This window comes from Manis pentadactyla, chromosome 12 (genome assembly GCF_030020395.1).
Source record: "Manis pentadactyla isolate mManPen7 chromosome 12, mManPen7.hap1, whole genome shotgun sequence".
NCBI lineage: Eukaryota > Metazoa > Chordata > Mammalia > Pholidota > Manidae > Manis > Manis pentadactyla.
In genome coordinates this window covers 5,099,258-5,111,919 of record NC_080030.1, presented here as the reverse complement: position 1 = coordinate 5,111,919, position 12,662 = coordinate 5,099,258, and the positions used below count along the sequence as shown (strand labels likewise).

Here is a 12,662-nt window from a genome sequence, read left to right as displayed (position 1 = left end):
TAATTGGCCTAACCACAGCGCAACACAGAGCTGCTGGTGTGCCTGATTCCAGCCGAGAGGCTTGGGAAGTAAAAGGGTCAACAGCTCCAGGCAGCACACAGCTTATAAAGAATGAAGACCAGCTGATCCCAGAGTCCAGGTACCTAACTCGTAGACCACATCGTCTTGGTGCCTTCGATTTATCAGCTTGTTTCTACAAGGATGCATGTGCAGATCTCTTGCAGAGTGTGTCTTCTGAGTCGTTTCAGGGGAGACCTTCTTGTGTGCCCCTGTCGACTGGCTTTGCTCTTCTCCAGAAGAGTTTCGCGTGTTCTCTTGGAACTGATTCTTGGTATCCTTAGAGGTAGCAGACTGTCATCTTTTTTTTTTTTGGTAGATAATTATTTTTTATTGAAGGGTAGTTGACACAGTATCACATTAGTTTCAGGTGTACAACACAGTGATTCAACATTTATATACATGATAATTCTAGCTACCAGCTATCACCGTACAAAGTTGTTACAATATTTTGACTATATTCCTTATGCTATACATTATATCCCGGTTACTTATTTATTTTACAATTGGAAGTGTGTGCTTTTTTTTTTTTTTTTTGAGAGGGCATCTCTCATATTTTTTGATCAAATGGTTGTTAACAACAATAAAATTCTGTATAGGGGAGTCAATGCTCAATGCACAATCATTAATCCACCCCAAGCCTAATTTTCGTCAGTCTCCAATCTTCTGAAGCCTAACGAACAAGTTCTTACATGTAGAACAAATTCTTACATAATGAATAAGTTACATAGTGAACAGTACAAGGGCAGTCATCACAGAAACTTTCGGTTTTGCTCATGCATTATGAACTATAAACAATCAGTTCAAATATGAATATTCATTTGATTTTTATACTTGATTTATATGTGGATACCACATTTCTCTCTTTATTATTATTATTTTTAATAAAATGCTGAAGTGGTAGGTAGATACAAGATAAAGGTAGAAAACATAGTTTAGTGTTGTAAGAGAGCAAATGTAGATGATCAGGTGTGTGCCTGTAGACTGTGTTAATCCAAGCTAGACAAGGGCAATAAAACATCCACAGATGCAGAAGATTTCTCTCAGAACAGGGGGGGTGAGGTTCTAAGCCTCACCTCCGTTGATCCCCAGTTTCTCACCTGATGGCCCCCCTGCGACTGTGCCTGTCTTAGGTTGTTCCTCCCTTGAGGAATCTTACCCGTAGACTGTCATCTTTGAACGGGACATTTGATTTTTGAGAAATTACTAAGTCGTTTTGATACAGATAGTGTGTGCAGTCTTTATTTTATCTTACTTTGCTTATTTTTCTGGTGAGTCTCATTCACTGGCTTTCTAAAAAGGAGTACCAAAACACTGGAGCAGCAACAGAAGCACGTGCCATTCACTACTGGCTGCTTTCCCTTACGGCTGTTTTTCCCCCTCTGATAAAAAGTAACACATTTGTAACAAAAGCCTGGAAACCCCCTAAATGTATGTATCAGTAATGGTTAAGTTGCTATGATTTTTGGAATTAAGAATTAATTGTTAATGAGTTGGTAACTGATTAAGGATTAAAACTATTGACTAGAGGTCTGCCGCTTAACTTGCTGTGGGGACCTTAGGCAAGTTACCTAACCTCTCTGGGTCTCATTTGCAAAAACAGGTTTTTGGAGGATTAACTAGATGAATATTTATCATTAATTGATTAAAATTCATCATACTGGCCAAAGATGTATTAGAATACAGCCACACCTATTTGTAGCTGCTGTCTATGGTTGATCCCTCAATAAAACAGCAAAATGGTCTTAAAAGAGACGATTTGGCCCTCAAAGCCTAAAATATTCACTGGCCCTTGATTGAAGGTTTGCTGGCTCCAGGTTGAGTAGTGCGGAGCATACAGCAGTACCATAGGCTTAACACTGTTCTTCCCCGAATTTATTTGTACTTCAGTAATATAGGTATTACCGTTCATAACCATCTAAACGAACCACGCAGATTTATATGAACTAAAGCAGCCTCCAATGGAGAGGTGAAAATAAGGCAGGGTACTGAGTAATGCGCTGCCAGTGAGGCAGCGAGAAGATGGTCTCTGACATGGACGTGTGCCTGCGCACTCGGGAGTGTGCCTAGGCTACCTGGAGATGGTTGTGTCGGAAGGAAGGAAGGAGTGGTGCAAGGGTGGCTCCCAGTCACCTAAAGGTAATGACAGTGCACACTCAGGAAATACTTGTAACAGCACCCGCCATATACCAGCCTCAGGGTTTTATAGTAAACAGGCAATTATTTTGAATAACACAACAGTGATTTTATGAAGCACCTTTTCATGTGTGAGAAATCCCCTGCCCCCTTGGTTGGAGTCCACCTCCTAGAATGGAAACTCTGCCTGCCAGTTGTTCTCCCCCTGTAGGTGGGCCTTCAGCGGGCCCCTGGATGTTGGCAGCCCTGTGCTCCTTTCCACCCCCAGTCCAGCTGGACATTGTCGCAGGAAGAGCAGCCCCAGGCCTGGTGTTGCGATCTGCTGAGCCACTCTGTGTGCTGCCTAATTCTCACCTTCTTTCTGCTTTGCTTAGACTCTTATTCTTTGTTTGGCTTTGCATCTTGAAATCCACACTGATAGTATTTTAGTGGGTCTGCAAGCATATATTTACATAAAACATTTATTTCAATCACAGGGAAATCATATTTTTTGTGGCTATTACTTTTCATTGTATGTATGTACCATAATGTTACCTCATCATTGATGTAATAAACGGTTCTCCATTTATTTTACAGATAGAGGATAAAGAAACTATAAACAATTTAGATACTTCATCATCTGACTTCACTATATTACAGGTAAATTGATGCATGTCACAATAATCTTAGAATCTAAATCACACTTCAGTTTCTGGAAATAATTTCAGACATTGTGTGACATTTCCAAGTAAAAGTCATTTGCAAGTTTTCCATTGGCAGCATCTAAATTAGAGTGGGTTTTGCTTTCCACTTTCCCAAATACAACGTGCCTATTGTAAAGGACTTGTTGGCTTGGCTGCTGGTGGAAAGGTGTCCCGTCTGCTGGGATCTGGGGGCCATCCTGTGCAGAAGGGCTGCTAGATGAGACAGCAGGGGTGCCCTCCCTAGGGAGGTGGATGGGGCCCAGGTGAGGGTGCAGGGACTAGCATAGCCGGACCAACTTCACAGCTGGGAAGGGCTGTTCTCAAGAGTTCTGGTTCTGCCTTCAAGAAGTTTTTCTCACAGAAAATGCACAGATTTCTCTTGATGACTGTGTCATCTTGGCTCTCTCACTACCATCTGTGTAAATAGTAAGTCTTAGAGCCAATGAAATGGGCATATCAGGTATGATTTGCATAAATATGGGTCTTGAGTTTCTTCCCAATTTTTCTGCCAGCTAATGCAGATGTAAATTACTGGAATAAACCTGGGTAGCTGTCTTACTCCAGTGGAAGCTTTTGTGAGGAAATGAAAACCTAGTCACTTTGTGCCTTTCCTTGTTTTTGTTGATAACCTTGTGGTACTTAATTACAAATCACCTTCCGCACAAGGTCTCCACTTGCTCCCACCAGGCAGAGGTAAGGCCTGTTTCTGATGAGCCAAAACCCCAGCTAAGGAAAACTTGGTGGAACTCAGCTCACCTCGAGGTCTGGTGTCTCTTCAGCTATGAAGTGACACAACACATACCTGACTCAGAAGGGGAAGGAGGGCCTGGGTCTTGTCATGTTCTGGAGCATCTTTCTAGGCTAAAGATGCCCGTGTAAAGCTGGAAAATACGTAGACCCTCCCAGAGAAGACAGGAATGTAGTCACTTCTCTCTGGAGAACTTTGGAGAGATACGCGTTTTGCCTGGAACGATCCTTTGCGGCAGTTGTCTTCCTAGAGTGGGGTACTACATCATGTGGGAAAAAAGTGGATCACCAATAAGTGGAACTGTGGGGAAAGTGAGCGGTTTCCTAGGGCTTCCTAGAATGACAGGCCAGTGCCCAGTGGAAGGTGCTGCAGGGCATCCACGTGCCTTTACTGAGGGGTGAGGTACCTGTGATGTGTCAGCCTGGATACAGACAGGTGAATAAGGGGATGGTCTCCGTCCTCTCAGCCTGTCCCCGTAGGACAGACACACAAAAAATGCATTGAGAAGAAGCCTGGACTGATGCACAGACTTGAATCATATGGCCTTTGCTCAGACCTTCGTTCTGCTATGTTTGTTGATGAGTATGAGCAAGTTTGTCAACCACTCTGTGCCAATCTCCTAATCTATGAAAAGGATGGTTCTAATAGTACCAACCGGCTAGGGCTATCTAATGAGCAATACATGTATATGTAAGGTGCTTAAATTTGGGCCTGGAACCTAGCTGGTACTCAGCAGTATTGGCTAGAACACCAGAGTAATGTTCTGTGTGCAGAGAGAACCTGGGGCAGGGAGCACACACTGAAAGAAGCCTCCTCCTCAGTGGGGTAGCCTCTGGAGCCAGTAGGGGAAGGCTTTCCACAAGGAGATGGCCCCCGAGTCAAATGCCAAGGGAAGACGTGGCAGGAAGTGGGGTGCCAGTGCACCACCAGGGAGGGAGGTAGTGAGAGGAGCCAGTACTAAAGGCTTCAGGCCACAGGGTCATGCTGTAGTGGCAAAGTATAGACACAGGGGCCGAAGATGATAAAACCAGATGTGAGGAATTGCAGTGGTCTGAATCAACAGGGTTTCCTGGGAAGGGTTTAGTAAGGGTGGTACTAGGAATTCAGGCTGGCCTGGTGGGGGCTTTGACTGCGGGAGATAAAGGGAGGAGCAGTACGTGCTCTGGAGAGCGCTCAGGTGGGCCAGGGAGGCCCACCAGGCGAACAGGGTTCTGTCCATCTGTGTCTATTCACTCAGGCTTGTGAATTTTCAGAAATGAATGCTATATTAACTGAAAAATGACTGTTAATGTGTCAGGCATTGTATTAGACACTAAAGGTAGAAAAACAAAAACACCGTTCACGCATTTACAAGTTCAGACTAGAGGGACAGATGAGTCTGCGTGTGCTAAGTCCATCACCGTGAAGAGTGATGGCGTTGACAGGCAGGCAGTGGGTTACCAGGCAGACTGGACTGGCTCCCAGGCTCCTTGAGAGTAGCCTGAGGTGTGCGGCTGGGGTTGCGAGAACGTGGTGTCATCCCAGCCATGTGAGCTTTCCTGGATGAGCAGGTTCTCCGTTTGCTGGGTTTCTGAGTTTCTGAGTTTTTTAATTTATTTATTTTTATTAAAATGTAGTTGATACACAGTAACTTATGTTTTAAAAATTCCCTTTATAGTTATTAACAGTTTTTGGTATAAACCATAGGTTTCATTCATTTGGCACAATCTTATTTATGTTTTTTGTTGCAGGAAATTGAAGAGCCATCCTTGGAGCCAGGTACTGTTAAATGAAAAACTTACCAGTGGGGGTTTGAAACCGTTCTAGTTTTCCACCTTCTCTAATTTGAATTCTTTTAATTTTAAAAGTTGCCTTACTATAGTATACATTGTTCTAAATAAAGGTTTACGATCCAGAACATACCAGGATCATAGAGATTGGAAACCCAGCCGTATCACCAGATCTGTGAAAGTGGCTAACTTTTCATTTTGCGAAATGTTATTGGAGAGCTGAACTATCTCATGCCTTTTGAAATATAAATGGCACTTAAACATACGTATAAAAAGTTTGCATGCCTCTTAAGAGCTGATACCGCTGTACCCACAAAACAGATCTTGTGATATTGGGCAGTATCTTAACTTTGTGGTTTTTAATTCAGGCAGTGCAGGTAGTGGTAGGGAGATAAATTTTAAAACATTCAGACGTAACTGGATTCCGGAAGAGGAAAGAGTTTCTTCATGAGAATTCCAAACCAATACTGTTCACTTTCTGGACTGCAAATCTCAGAGCACCGATGGAAGAGATTCTGGTTTTCATGGTGGACTATTCTGTTAAAAGAAATACAAAGAAATTTGGAAATTGAGCTGTTCAGTGAATGGTGATACATTCAGTTAAGCAACTTGGACTTTGGAAGCTAAATTTGGAAGAGTCATGTATAAACGACGACAGAAATGAAGACTGTCAAGAATCAGCCAGAAGGTTTTGGGGGTTAAATCTCTGGGATGCTTTTCTCTTCCCTGTAGCGTAGAGGCTTGCTCTAGCCGTCGGTCGGAGCGCAGGTAGTGTAACCAGTGTAACTGTGTACCCGCGGGTTTTCCAATCTCTGTGTAGCTAGCGGTTCTCTTCGTGTTAGTGTGGCAGCCGTGCCAGTTCCACATTTGTGATTGCTTTATTTCCCTGGTAATTAAACCTTGTGCCATTCTATTCCTGTTAAATCCGTAGAAAATGAGAAAATACTCGACATTTTGGGGGAAACTTGTAAATCTGAGCCAGTAAAAGAAGAAGGTTCCGAGCTGGAGCAGCCATTTGCACAGGATACAAGTAGCGTGGGGCCAGACAGAAAGCTTGCGGAGGAAGAGGACCTTTTTGGCAGCGCCCATCCGGAAGAGGGTGATTTAGATTTGGCCAGCGAGTCAACAGCACAAGCTCAGTCGAGCAAGGCAGACACCCTGTTAGCGGTAGTGAAAAGGGAGCCCGCGGAGCAGACAGGCGGTGGCGCGCGGACGGACTGTGAGCCTGTAGGGCTAGAGAAGCCAGTTGAGCAGAGTAGGACAGCCCCAGAGCCCGCGGAAGCCTCTAGCGAGGAGGTCCCGGAAGCGCCCCAGGAAGCCTCAAGCCCAGACCCCAGGGATAGCAAAGAAGACGTGAAGAAGTTTGCTTTTGAAGCTTGTAATGAAGTCCCTCCGGCTCCTAAAGAGTCCTCAGCCAGTGAGGGCGCTGATCAGAAAATGAGGTTTGTTTTTTCTCAGTTTTAGACCAGACGCTATCTCCTTTTCATTGGTCGTTTAATGACACACATAAGCTGTTTTTTCTGCAATTGGCCAGCCAGACTGATGCAATTGTAGTTTACTGCTAAAGAATGTTTTGTTTCTCTTTGTTTATTTTAAACTGATTTACATAATCTTTTTTCTTTTCTCAACCTATCATGGTTGTTTTCTTTAATTCTTCCTAATTATCTTTAGCCCAGCAGAATTAATTAACTCCTGTGGGTCTGAAATCCTATGGTTAGGTCAGATTTCCAATACAAGTTTGTCGGGGTATCATTTTTTCAGAACTAAATTTCGGGTAGGTATGCAACCTCAGCACATATTTATAATTTTGAGTTTGTTTCTGCTCTGCTGCTTCCTTTTGGAGTGACATTATCTTTTTGTCTCTAGTTCTGTCGAAGATGACTCGGACACAAAAAGGCTTTCCAAAGAGGAAAAGGGTAGGCCACTGCGGCACCCCGGTCCCTGGGAGCAGGTTTGGCCTCAGCAGCAGTGGGGGGGTTTTGATTCTAGATGACGTACTGTGTTTCTTACGCAGATTTGCCTGTGAGCCTTTCTCCACTCCTTTGCTGTTCACTCTGCAGGTTCAGGGTTGTAGGGAGCAAGCCAGTTGCTCAGAGTTAATATAGCCATCTGATGTGGACCCTTGTTTTTGCTAGAGCACCTTGAGCTCATCCGTCCTGACTGACCCTCTGATTTGCAGATTCTTTAACCCAGTAACACTTGCAGATGGAAAAAATGCTTCTGGTTTCAGATATCACAGGGTTACGTGGTATTTCAGATTTATCAGCACCGTAGCCTTATATTAAATTCACTAACTAAGAAGTTCCACTGGTCCAGATTCCTTTTTAGTCAGTGAATGTTCTTTTCAAAAAGAATACACATCGGGGAGAGGTGGGGAGGCATGTGCTGCCCAAGAGAGAAGCACCTTTCAGAGCAGGTACAAACTGATAGTGGCTGTTTGATGTTTTTAAAAAAGCCTCACTGGACTTTGTAATGCCATTCGCAGCTTTCTGAGGGAACCTCCCAAGGTCCTGACTGCCCCCGACTCCTCTGTAAGTGGCATTGCTGGCAGTCGAGGTGGGCCTCGTTATGTAGCTCAGGGTCCTGTGAGGACAGTGGGCCAGGCCCCCACACCCAGCTGGCTTTGGGTGCGCTGCCATCTGGGAAAGTGGTGAAAGCACCTTTGGAATGACTTTAATCTTAAAACTCAGAATCTTGGTATCGTGGTTTTGACCAGAACCTTTCTTTTGAAATAGGTCGTGGCAGTTGTGGTAGAAATTTCTGGGTTAGTGGACTTTCTTCTACCACGAGAGCTACAGATTTGAAGAATCTTTTCAGCAAGTATGGGAAGGTAAGAACTGGGGTTTTCTGGAGAAGGAGTTGTTTCTAAGCCTTGCCTTGGAGATTACCACCCCCTCTCAGTAACCGTTTTGAATGACCGTGAAAGTGAGGGGCTTGTGGGAGTCCCCAGGGCCCATGCCCACTTGGTATTTCTTCTCCTCCTGCCTTGGCCCCTAAGCCACCACTTAGATTTTGTAGGGTTTCCTGAATCCATTTCTGTGGCTTCAGGCCTTAAACCAGGGGAGGCTGTGGGGACCGTGGCAAAGGGTGAGATGGGGAGATGCCATCACCATTTTTTTGAGATGGTGGCTGCACAAGAGCCCAAGGGAGGCTGTCAAGGAGTGGCGAACAGGGCCTGTGGAGTGAGGCTGATCTGGACGCTGCCCCATGTGAGCCTCAGCTCTACCCCCAGGGCCTCAAAAGTGCTGCCTCCTTCTGGCAGGCTCTGTGTCTGGGGCAGAGCTGTTGGTGCCTGCTTTCACCCACAGCTTTCACCCACCACCTGGCCACCTTTGCTGTGCAACACCTTTCTCTTCCCTCTCTCAGCCCAAGAAGGGTGGCAGTAACAATAGATTGCCAGCCTTCCCTCCCAGGTGCCTGCTTTAGTTCCTGTGTGTGCTGGGGCACCTGTGAGCTTTCCTCCCGTCCCTCTGTCTGCCTCCCCCACTTCATCCTCAGCTTTCTGGCCTCACCTCCCAGATAAACTGCTGCCACCAGGGCTCCTTGCCTCAGTCAGCTTTTGGGACAGCCACAGCAAGACCTAGCAGTGGCCCTTACTCATAGGGGGCCTCAGCGAATTGTTGCAGAGAAAACCAGTGGTATTCGCCTTGGTTATTGATGTCCAAAAAGTAACAAGAGAAAAGCTAGATATGACATGGTTACAGAGGTCATTAGAGACACAAGGTGGGCCCCTTCCTTGTCCCGTCACCCTCAGACCAGATGGCTGCCCTCAGCAGAGCAGTGCACCCTGGAGCCCAGGGCTGACAAGGTCTGAAGAGGGAGGTGAGTGTGCCACTCCGACACCTTCAGTGGCTCTGAGGCTCCATATGGCCTTAGCAGGGTAAACACCAGCTCTGGCACCTTGGGGCCTGCCTGCAGGAATCATGGGGGGGCTGGCGCAGGAGGTAACGGTGTTGCTTGTAGAGCCTGAAACACCCTGTTGGATTCCATCCGGTGTGTCCTTCACGAACCTGTCCTGATGTCACTGTCTTTTGATAGGTAGTCTCCTTGACTACCCATATCACATGACTGTATATTCAGAATTGTTTCTTTAAGAAAGTTGTGAGCGCTATTAAAGGAGTGCTGGCAGGGCTCTGCCTGGAGCTCACGCTCCTCTCTGGGCCTCCATGCTGCCATCCAGGTCCCCTGGAGGAGCAGCCAGAGCAGACTGGGCCCTCGGAGTCACAGCAGTGAGGCAGCAGCATTCCCCTTCCCAGTCCTCCTCTGCCCCTTGCCGGGCACCTGGTGACAGGGCCTCATCTCAGGGAGGGCACCGGGAGCTGTGGGTCCAAGGAGAGCCACGTGAACCGTGATGCCATTGTGGGCATTGGGGTCTGTCTATCAGGGGCATTGTGTCTGAGCCACATATGGGTGCTTTCCTTCAAGGTGGTGGGTGCCAAGGTTGTGACAAACGCCCGGAGTCCTGGAGCTCGCTGCTACGGCTTTGTTACAATGTCCACAGCAGAAGAGGCCACAAAATGCATTAACCATCTTCACAAAACAGAGCTCCATGGAAAAATGATCTCAGTGGAGAAAGTAAGTGGCCATTTTCTTCTAGGGATGTGACCATTTTAGGAAATAAGGGAATTCTTCACTTGATTCTCTTTTTCAGGCGAAAAATGAACCTACTGGGAAGAAAACCTCTGACAAAAGAGAGGGTGAGGGGAAAAAAGAGAAGTCCAGCACCGGCGACAGGTACTGTTCTTCCTGGAGGGGGCCAGGCCCCTCACCCTCACCCTCACCCTCTTATTCTTCACGACGTGGACCAGGAGGTGCAGATGATCTCCTGACTCCAGTCCCTCTTCCCAGGGAATTGGGAAGGCAGGAGGGCAACCCCGTACAATCTTGGTCGGCCTGTGGATGCCAGCTGGGGCTGCCGCGGCCCATGTGCCCATCGCAGGAGTCCAGTTGTGGCTGGTGTGTTTCCCTAGATACCTGCTCTAACGCACTTCTGTGTCTCCGGGTGCTGTTTATAGATCTGCAAACCTGAAGAGGGATGATAAAGCTGACAGGAAAGATGATGCTAAAAAGGGTGAAGATGGAAGTGGAGAGAAGAGTAAAGATCAGGATGATCAGAAGCCTGGGCCCTTAGAGCGCTCTCGGACCACAAAGTCAGGTAGCTGGCTCAGAGGTGGGGGCTCGCCGTGGGCACTATTGTATTTGCTGCGATCACTTGGCGACACACACTGGATTTGTTTCCATAGAGAGTTTTTTTTTTCTGATTTGGGTTTTTCTTGTTTCTTAACTTAAACTTTAGTCTTCTTTCATTAGGAAGTCGAGGAACTGAGCGGACTGTAGTGATGGATAAATCTAAAGGTGTGCCTGTTATCAGTGTCAAAACATCAGGATCCAAAGAGAGAGTGAGTATTCATTTTCTAACTAGGGTATTTTACAACTTTATTTCATGTGACATTTCTATTTTTTACATTTCTTTGTGTTTTGGGAATTGCTGTTCTTTTCAAATTGTAGGCATCTTGAAATTTTTAAAATTTAAAAGCTTAAAAGCTTTCCTTTATCCTTTGTTCTGATGAGAATTGTTGCCCATTTTCTAAAGCTAATTTTAAAATTAAAATTTGGGGATGGTTGACGTTTTTCCCATTTTTGTTGCCTGCCCTTAAGGTTTCGGCAGTGCTGTCATGCGTTTTTAAAACCACGTGCCCCAGGCTGCTTTCCAGCCATCCTGAGCCCTAGCTCCAGTCCTGTACTCTGCCGCCTTGCGGGTGCCCCACAGAGCATGGGGTCCACAAGGTACCTGTCTTAGGTTCCCGCCACTTGGCTCTGCCTACTGTGAGTGTCACGGGCAGCTATTGATGTCCTTAAGGTCAAGTTGTGATAGCCTTACGACTTTGATAGATAGGGGTCCAAGGTCCCCATGGCCACCCCATTCAGCAGTTGACTCGAGGGACCTCTGGGCGCCCCTGCAGTTGCATTGGGAGCTGAGATTGGCTACAGTAGTAAGGATACAGTGCCCCACTGGGGGGAGGACAGGCAGAGCCGAGGAAGCCTGTGCAGGCTCCCCGTGTTCGCCGTGAGGCATCCCCCAGCAGTGAGGAGGCAGCAGTGCATGGGTGGTGCTTCTGCCCAGGGAGACCCGGTAAAGCCTCAGCACCCAAGGTTTTTACTGGGGGCTGGTCACATGGGCACCCTCTGCCAGACACCTACCACAGGTCCTACTCCCAGGAGGAAAGCTGGTGTGGTGTTCACCATATACCATGGTTTGCATGGGCACAGTGACCTGCCCTTCCCACCTAACTTAGCTGGGGCCAAATTCCCAGGCACTGGCCTCAGGGCTCTGCGTTACCCCTGTGCTGCACAGACCATTGCAATTTAAGCTTCTAAATGGTGTGGGTATTTTGCAGGCTAATGTTTCCATTATGGAAGCTATTAGTCTTGCTTGTATTTGTGCAGATATTTTAATCTATTACGATCTTTTAGCCTTAATAAAAAGAGGAGTAGAAAATGACAAAAGTGTAGATTAGAGGGTAAATAGGTAGATCTCATAAAATAATGCAATCACAGAAACCATTAATCCTGACATCACAGAAGTGGCCTCAGGTGGGCGCTTTCTGCATGTTTACTCATAAAACGAACAAGACTAAGGAATTTATTTTGGACAAAAGACAATTTATAAAAAACATTTTTTTGATCTTGTGAAAGTTTTGAGGGAAAATGCTTGTTTTCATTGCAACGCTATTGAGTACTCAATGGAATAATATTTTAGCATTAAAAGGTGGTGAAAGTCTGGAACTTTGAATTATGATAAGGAAAATGGGAAGTTTCCTGGGAGAGAAGCCCTTTTTATGTGATCACTTCATTAAATGTTCATTGCCATTTCCAATCTTCCGATGTTTAGACTGGACACACCTGATACTGCCTGTTGTCATTTCTACCATAACCTTTTCATGTTCTTGGTGAATCAGGTTTCCAAGAGCCAGGATCGCAAATCGGCCAGCAGAGAGAAGCGGTCTGTCGTGTCCTTCGATAAAGTCAAAGAGCCTCGGAAGTCGAGAGACTCAGAGTCTCGTAGGTGAGTTGGGGTACAGGAGCGTTGGCTGGCTGGTTAACTCCCGGGATGGGTGGTAGCCGTGTCCCAGGAGGATGTGTCGGGGTCCTCATGGGCAGGATACTGCTTGCAGCCCATTTGCAACCTGGGCTCAGTCTGTAGACATGCCGAGCCGCTGTTCGACGAGGCGGCTGTCTGCTGGGGCACAGCTCTGTGTGTGGCCGCCC

At 46.4% G+C, this 12,662-nt stretch overlaps 1 protein-coding gene across 4 annotated transcripts in view; it reads left to right on the top strand.

Annotated features, from left to right (window-relative positions):
* SAFB (scaffold attachment factor B) overlaps positions 1-12,662 on the top strand; it is a 29,986-nt gene that overhangs the window by 13,356 nt on the left and 3,968 nt on the right. For all 4 annotated transcript variants that reach the window (XM_036884412.2, XM_036884421.2, XM_036884439.2 and 1 more), the window contains 10 exons: positions 2,770-2,832; positions 5,355-5,382; positions 6,325-6,835; positions 7,260-7,309; positions 8,129-8,223; positions 9,819-9,968; positions 10,045-10,127; positions 10,409-10,548; positions 10,704-10,792; positions 12,353-12,459. In XM_036884412.2, the coding sequence (XP_036740307.2) occupies positions 2,770-2,832; positions 5,355-5,382; positions 6,325-6,835; positions 7,260-7,309; positions 8,129-8,223; positions 9,819-9,968; positions 10,045-10,127; positions 10,409-10,548; positions 10,704-10,792; positions 12,353-12,459 (1,316 nt within the window). The remainder of the gene's footprint in view (positions 1-2,769; positions 2,833-5,354; positions 5,383-6,324; positions 6,836-7,259; positions 7,310-8,128; positions 8,224-9,818; positions 9,969-10,044; positions 10,128-10,408; positions 10,549-10,703; positions 10,793-12,352; positions 12,460-12,662) is intronic.